This window comes from Eimeria mitis, genomic scaffold (genome assembly GCF_000499745.2).
Source record: "Eimeria mitis Houghton genomic scaffold, Emh_scaff815, whole genome shotgun sequence".
Lineage (NCBI taxonomy): Eukaryota > Apicomplexa > Conoidasida > Eucoccidiorida > Eimeriidae > Eimeria > Eimeria mitis.
The window spans coordinates 2,501-9,871 of NW_013575993.1; the positions used below are offsets into that span (position 1 = coordinate 2,501).

Sequence of the window (7,371 nt, forward strand, 5' to 3'; positions counted from 1 at the left end):
GCATCTGCTGGCTGCAGTCGACCGCCAATTCACCCAAAGCTGCGGCGCCCTGCTGTCTAGACAGCTGGTGAAAGAGAGGAGGCCGAGACAGGAAGCACGCGCTCACACCCTCAGCTGATCACGCAGCAGCAGCAGCAGCAGCAGCAGCAGCAGCAGCAGCAACAGCAGCAGCAACAACAGATGCAGCAGCAAATCCAGCAGATGAAGATGCACCACCTTCCTCAGCAGCAGCAGTTCAGCAAGCCCACGGCAAAGCAACGCAGTCACCGTTTAGGGTTTAGGGTTTAGGGTTTAGGGTTTACGGGTGGGTTGTGGTTTGAGTGCCTGCAGCTGCTGCTGATGCAGCTTCCAAAACTCAGCGGGTGAAAGGCCTTTGCTGCTGCTGCTGCTGCTGCTGCTGCTGCTGCTGCCTGGCGGGGCTTCAGGGGGGCCGACAAGGGTTTGATAGAGCGACAGCAGCTCAGGGTCCTGCTGCAGCAGCTGCTGCTGAAACTGCTGCAGCTGCTCGGCCTCTTGCTGCCGCTGCTGCTGCAGCAGCTTCTCCAGGTTGGGAACCTCCACAGGAGGAGCTGCAGCGGGGCTGCGCAGCAGCAGCAAACAGCAGCAGCAACAGCAGCCATCGCAGCAGCAGCACACTTTAGGGGGTTTCTTGCTGCTGCTGAGCAGCAAATAGCAGCAACAGTAGCAGCAGATGCAGCAGCAGCTAAACCACAGCGTCGAGATTCATAGGTTTGTTGCTGCTGCTGTTGAGGGTTTGGGGTCTGTGCCGGCAGCCTCAGAAGAGTTCTTACCTCGGCTTCCCTGCTGCTGCTGCTGCTGCTGCTGCTGGTGTTTCAGTTGCTGCTGCTGCCTTTTGGCGAGCAGCACGCTGCGCGGCACCGTCTGGCTGCTGCTGCCTGAGCTGCTGCTGCTTAGCAGCAGCTCCAGCCGCTGTTGCATCCGTCCCGTTTGCTGCTGCATCCCTTCTTGCCTGCTGTAGCTGCTCCTGCTGCAGCTGCTCCTGCTGCTGCTGCTCTTGCTGCTGTTGCTGCAGCTGCTGCTTGATCAGCTCCTGCTGCTGCACCAGGGCCGGCGCAACGCGCAGCGGAGTGCCGGGAGGCAGCTGCAGCAGCTGCAACAGCAGCGGCACCTCGAGCGGACACACCTGCAGCAGCAGCAGCAGCAGCAACAGCAGCAAATGCAGCAGCAGCAGGAAAAGAGCAGCAGCAGACACAGAGACGAGAGCACTGCCAACGCAATCCCTCGCAGAATTTGGTGTTACAAACGGGTAGACACGGAGGCAGCAGCAGCAGCAGCAACAGCAGCATCAGCTGCAGCAGCAGCAGCAGCAGCAGCAGCTGCTGCTGCTGCTGCTGCTGCTGCTGAACTAGGGCCTTACGATGCTGTTGCTGTAGTGGAGTGTACGCGCAGCTGATGCGAGAGACTGAAGAGAGCGGCAGCATAAATCCATTTTGTCTCTCAGCCCCATAAAGTCAACAACCACAGAGTGCGTAGACAAACCCCCTTCTGCTGCTGCTGCTGCTGCTGCTCCTGCTGCTGCTCCTGCTGCTGCTCCTGCTGCTGCTGTCGGGGCCACGTACGACATGCGCGCCTGCATAGAAAACACAGCTACAGGGCCGTTGGTGATGTGCATGCACTCGCTGCAGCAGCAACACTGTGTATGGGCCGCAGCAGCAGCAGCAGCAGCAGGAGCAACAGCAGCAGAAGCAGCAGCAGCACAACCGCAAGCGGCGTTCCCACCTTTGCTGCCTTCTTTGAGCGCTCTGTTGAAGTCCAGGATATAAGGGCAAACTGCAGCAGCACTTCCCAGCCGCTGCTGCTGTCTGCAGCCTCGCTGCTGCTGCTGCTGCTGCTGCTGCTGTTGTTGTTGTTGCTGCTGCTGCTGCTGCTGCGCGCAGCGAAAAGCAGCCGCTTAGCAGTCAGCACAATAACCCCTTCCCTACCCAAAACTGTCACGGGCTCAAACCGCGAGCAGCAAACCTCCTGCTGCTGCTGCTGCTGCTGCTGCTGCTGCTGCACCTCTGGCTGCAGCTGCTGCTGCGCCGAATCCTGTGGCCTTGACATTGTTACCTAGTGCAACACACACTCAGCAGTATTGCTTCCACTCCTGCACTGCTGCTGCTGCTGCTGCTGCTGCTGCTGCAGCTATCCGAATAGCTGCTGCAGCAGTCAGCAGCTGCGGTATCACTGGAACTGCCTTCGCTGTGGCCTCTGCATTTTGCTGTGCTGCTGCTGCTGCTGCTGCCTTTGTCGCTGCTTCTGCTGCTGTTTCTGCTACGAGTACTGCTGCTGCTGCTGCAGCTGTTGCTGCCGCTGTTGCTGCAAATGTTGCTGCTGCCGCCGGCTGCGAGCCGTGCTGCGCAAACGGAAGCAGCTCTTAGTAACGATGTGCTTTTTCCATCAGCAGCAGAAGAGAAGATCAGCAGCAGCAACAAATCTGGCTTCGTGCTGCAGCGGGCCTAGCCGTTTATGTCTCTCGTCGTATGGGCTCCTGCTGCAGCTGCTGCTGCAGTTGCTGCTGCTGTTGCCGCTGCCGAGTGTCTGTATCTGAACTGGCTTCTCCCATCTCTACTGCTGCTGAACTGCTGCAACTTCTGCTGCTGCAGCAGCAGCAAAGCAGCTGACAGCTGCTCATCGATTTCGCCTACACATATGTGGGGGCCCCTGGGGGCCCCGGGGCCCCACGGGGGCCCCCCCGCTTGTTGCTGCTGAAGAGAAAAAGAAAATGAAGAAATTTATTGTTAAACAAACTAAATAAATTCAAGTTTTAACTTATTTCAACGGGAAATTCAAATCGCCTCAATAGCACACCACTGGACCTCCACGGCAGGCCATGCTGGCAATGCTGCAGCAGCAACAGCAGCAACAGCAGCAACAGCAACAACCGGAATGACGAAGCAACTAGTGCCCTTCTCCACGCACAAACCAATGCAGGCTCACCGGGGCTGATCCCGGCTGCCGCAGCAGCAGCAGCAGCAGCAGCAGCAGCGAAGACCACCAACAGAAGCGGCAGCAGCAACGACCAACAGCACAAACAGCAGCGGTAGTGAGTACTAGCAGCAACAGGAACGAATAGCAGCAGCGGCAGCAGCAGTAGCAGCAGCAGCAGCAGCAAAGGGCAGCAGCAACAGCAGCAAAACGCAGCAGCAACAGCAGCAGAAGCAGCGGCTACGAGCCGCAGCAGTCTGATGCCCTCAGCAGCAAATGGCTTTGCTAGCGCAGCAGCTCTCGCGGCTCTGCCTCTCCGCAGGTGGAGCTGCACTCCAGCAGCAGTTGCTGCAGCAGACGTAGCAGCAGCAGCAACAGCAACAGCAACAGCAGCACCAGCAGCGGCGCATTCTTCTAGTACTAGCCGTTGCTATGCCCTGCACCCAGCTGCTGCAGCTGCTGCTGCACCTGCTGCTGCAGCAGCTGCTGCTGCTTCGGCTTGCAGCAGCTGCTGCTTCTTTTCTGCTTCGCGTTGCTTCTCCAGCGGCGGCATTTTGTCCTCCATTGGGCGCACGGGGGTTATTGTCCCACCTCCTGCAGCAGCAGCAGCAGCAGCAGAAGCAGCAGCAGCCGAAGCAGCAGCAGCAGCCGAAGCAGCAGCAGCAGCAGCAGCAGCAGGGGTTAGCTTCTCTGTGTCTCCTCGCTGCATCAGCGTTGTGCGGGGCCCTGAGGCTCTCTACTCTGCTGCCTTGGCGTTGATTTCCTCTGCAAGGCGGCGGCTGCTGCTGGCGGCGCTGTATGTGGGGATGGGGCCAGAAGAAAGGCGTTTGCTGCAGCTGCTGCAGCAACGCCTGCTGCAGCAGCAGCAGCAGCAGCAGCAACAGCAGCAGCTGGAGGTGAGACTGCTGCTGGATATGCTCCGCACGACAAGACCCGAAGGCCCTGCAGGTGAGAGCCCTGCAATTCTGCTGCAGCCGCTCCTAGCTGCTGGGCAGCAGCAGCAGCAGCAGCAGCAGCAGCAACAGCAGCAGCAACAGCAATCTTTCAACAACAGCTGTCGCATATCTCTTTTTTGCAACCCTTTAACCTGCAACAGCATCAGCAGCAGCAGCAGCAGCAGCAGCAGCAGCAGCAGCAGCAGGGTCTGGGGTTTGTTGCGGGGTTTGCTGCTGCGGCTTGTTGGTCACCGGGGCCGCGAGGCCTTCGGTACGCAGCATATGAAATGTATAGTCAGCGATGAGCTGCTGCTGCTGACGGGGGCGAACTGCAGCAGCAGCTACTTCAGCAGCAGAACAGACAGATGTCTGCTGCTCAGATCCCCACAGCTCGCCGATGCAGCAGACCGCATCATTGCTGCAGCAGAAGCGCATGCATTCAGGCTTCTACCAGCAGAGCAGCAGCAGCAGCAGCAGCAACAGCAACAGCAGCAGCAGCAGCAGCAGCAGCAGCAGCAGCAGCAGCCGTTCACAGTAAGACTCGGGGGAGCCGTTTGCTGCTGGCCGCAGACGAACCCCTCGCAGCCACCACAAATAAACCCGCAGCAGTTCTGCTGCAGTCTCTCTCAAGCGCTTGCTGCAGCTATCAAAAGCAGCAGCAGCAGCAGCAACAGCAACAGCAACAGCAACAGTACCAGCAGCCGCAACGACAATCACACGGGCAGCAGCAGCAGCAGCAGCAGCAACGGCAACAGAAGCAGCAACGGCAACAGCAGCAGCAGCAGCAGCAGCAACAGCAGCAGCAGCAGCTTGGAGCCGTGTTTGGTGACTCTGTCGGTGCAGGCGGGGTTCGCGTGTCCCCCCATTCGAGGCCAGGAGTTGCTGCTGGAGCGGCTGTATGCAGTTGCTGCTAACTCGATTACTGCTGCTGCTGCTGCTGCTGCAGCAGGTAAAGGTGCAGCAGCAGGAACTGCAGCAGCAGCAGCAGCAGCAGCAGCAGCAACAGGTGACATCGTAGCAGCTCCTGGGGGTTTACAGTTTGTCGTTGCTTCTCCCTATCTCAATTTCCCTGCTGCATTCCTGCAGCGGCTGCAGCAGCTGCTGCAGCAAATGCGCGCAGCCTCTGCTGCTGCTGCTCTACCCACTCCCAGCAGCAGCAGCAGCAGCAGCAGCAACAGCAGCAGCAGCAGCAGCAGCAGCAGATGCCAGATGCTGGTGATAAATGCATCTCCTCAGTCGAACAGCTTCTTCAACTCTCGCGGTCTCTCCTATTATATTCCTGCTGCTTACAGCGTTGCTGCGCATGCAGCTGCTGTGGCCCTGCAGGCACCCTCTGCTGCTGCTGCTGCTGCTGCTGCTGGTGCTACTGCAGGTGATGATGCAGCCCCTAGGGGTCCTGCTCGCTGTATGCAGCAGCAGCAGCAGAAACAGCAGCAGCAGCAGCAACAACCAGATGACAATTTGCTGCTGCTGGAGTTCTCGCGGCCTGGCTGGACGTATCACGCCAAAGGCATTTGGCTTTTTGGAAACAGCAGCAGCAGCAGCAGCAGCAGCAGCAGCAACAGCAACAGCAGCAACAGCAGCAACAGCAGCAGCAGCAGCAATAACGATGCAGCAAGTGCATCTCCCCCTCTGTTGCACAGCACCCATGCGTTGCTGCAGAGCAGCCTCACCAACAACCCTGCCAGCAGCATCAGCAGCAGCAGCAGCAGCAGCAGCAGCAACAGCAGCAGCAGCAGCAGCAGCAGCAGCGGTCCGAATGTGTGGCTAGCGATGACTTTATTGGGTAGCTCTAATCTGAGTGTACGGTCGAGTGAGAGGGACCTGGAGCTGCTGTGTCTGCTGCAGACGAAGGACTTGCTGCTGCAGCAGCAGCTGCAGCAAGAAGTAAATAAAGAGTTGCTGCCGTTTTGTGCTGCTGTCGATAAAAAAACCATCAGCAGCAGATTTCCTCTTTGGCTGCAGCTCGCAGTAAACAAACTCTGCATTCGATCGCTCTTATAAATAGTATTTATACTTCTGTTGCTGCTGCTGTTGCTGCTGTTGTCGCTGCTGCTGCTGCAGTTGCTGCTGTTGCTGCAGTTGCTGCTGCTGCTGCTGCTGCTCATGTCAGTCCTGTTTTTCGTGCTGCTGCGGTTGTTGCGCGTGCTGCTGCTGCGTCACATGATGATGATTCTGCTGCTGCTACTCACGCTGCTTCTGCTGCTGCTGCTGGTGACAAAGCTGCTCATGTTGCTGCTTCTGCTGCTAGTTCTGCTGCTGCTGCTGCTCCCTTCACTCCTGCTGCTGCTGCTGCAGCAGCAGGAGGAGTTTACCTGCTGCCGCTGGTGCTGCTGCTGACACTGCTGCTGGTGTTCACGCTGCCCCTGCCGTTGTTGCTGCTGCTCTTACTGCAGCTATTGCTGCTGCTCTTGCTGCTGCTCTTGCTGCTGCTTTTGCTGTTGCCATGAGTGTACGTAGTTGTTCTCGAGCTGCTGCTGCTATTGTTGCTGTATTACCGGTTGCTGCTGCTGCTGCTGCTGCTGCTGCTGCTGTCTGCAGCAGCAGCAGCAGCAGCAGACGCACATGCACTGAGCCGCGAACAATGGAGACAGCAGCAAACACCTGAATGCAGCAAAACAACAAAAAACAAATAAACAACAAAATAAAAGCAAATAAACAACAACTGCAGCAATAGAGACAAAAAGACAAAGATAGAGAGACAGAGACAGAGAGACAAAGAGACAGAAGACAAAGACAGAGAGAAAAGATAGAGACAGACAGAGAAACAGAAAGTGCGTACCCGTGTGTATTTGCCTTTCACTTCCCTCGACCTCTCCGTGTCGGTGGCGACGGGGAGACCCGATGCTGCTGTTGCTGCTGCTGCTGCTGCTGCTGTGGCTGCTGCTGCTGCTGCTGCTGCTGCTCTTGTTCGTGTTTGGGTTGGGGGGACTTTGCAGGTGTTCTCTTCGATGGTTTAGCTGCTGCATGCGGCGCTGAAGGGCTTCTGCTGCTGCGATCAACTGTGGACGTGCTGCTGTTGCTGCTGCTGCTGCTGCTGCTGCTGTTGCTTTGCTTGCTGCTGTTGCTGCTGCTGCTGCTGTTGCTGCTGCTGCTTGTCGTCTCCGTCAGAGCGGGGCTGGGCGCCCGCCGGCGGCGGCCCTGCAGCAACTTGAGCCGCTCTGGCTGCAGCTCGCAACAGCAGCAACAGCAGCAGCAACGGCAACATATATATATATATANATATATATATATATATATATATATATATATATATATATATTATAGGGAGAGAGAGGCAGAGGTACTAAGGAGAAAAAAGCCAAATACGGCTAAGTAATTGGTGATAGAAATAGAAGAAAGAAAACATAAAAACAAACAGAAACAGAAAGGAGACAGAAACAAAGAAAAAACAAACAAAACATTTTGTTTTTATTTCCTCACCTGCACCAGCAATACATATATATATGTATATATGTATACATATATATATATATATATATATATATATATATATATATATATATAT

General features: G+C 56.6%; 3 protein-coding genes across 3 annotated transcripts in view; 1 reads left to right on the top strand and 2 right to left on the bottom strand.

Moving 5' to 3' along the window:
- Nucleotides 1-2,835, bottom strand: part of EMH_0022930 (uncharacterized protein) — a gene marked incomplete at both ends in the record, with an annotated part of 5,208 nt that extends 2,373 nt beyond the window's left edge. Inside the window, 7 exons of the mRNA XM_013502041.1 lie at nucleotides 1-114; nucleotides 303-580; nucleotides 792-1,144; nucleotides 1,379-1,591; nucleotides 1,741-2,070; nucleotides 2,189-2,356; nucleotides 2,815-2,835. The exon at nucleotides 1-114 is cut by the window's left edge and continues 63 nt beyond it. Of these exons, the coding sequence (XP_013357495.1) occupies nucleotides 1-114; nucleotides 303-580; nucleotides 792-1,144; nucleotides 1,379-1,591; nucleotides 1,741-2,070; nucleotides 2,189-2,356; nucleotides 2,815-2,835 (1,477 nt within the window). The remainder of the gene's footprint in view (nucleotides 115-302; nucleotides 581-791; nucleotides 1,145-1,378; nucleotides 1,592-1,740; nucleotides 2,071-2,188; nucleotides 2,357-2,814) is intronic.
- Nucleotides 2,836-3,188: 353 nt separating this feature from the next.
- EMH_0022940 (phosphatidylglycerophosphate synthase, putative) lies at nucleotides 3,189-5,867 on the top strand (the record flags this gene model as incomplete). The annotated part of the gene is made up of 1 exon (XM_013502042.1): nucleotides 3,189-5,867. One exon carries the CDS (start codon nucleotides 3,189-3,191, stop codon nucleotides 5,865-5,867), a length of 2,679 nt encoding a protein of 892 aa, XP_013357496.1.
- Nucleotides 5,868-6,343: 476 nt separating this feature from the next.
- Nucleotides 6,344-7,371, bottom strand: part of EMH_0022950 (uncharacterized protein) — a gene marked incomplete at both ends in the record, with an annotated part of 4,840 nt that continues 3,812 nt past the window's right edge. The window contains 2 exons of the mRNA XM_013502043.1: nucleotides 6,344-6,398; nucleotides 6,667-7,028. Of these exons, the coding sequence (XP_013357497.1) occupies nucleotides 6,344-6,398; nucleotides 6,667-7,028 (417 nt within the window). The remainder of the gene's footprint in view (nucleotides 6,399-6,666; nucleotides 7,029-7,371) is intronic.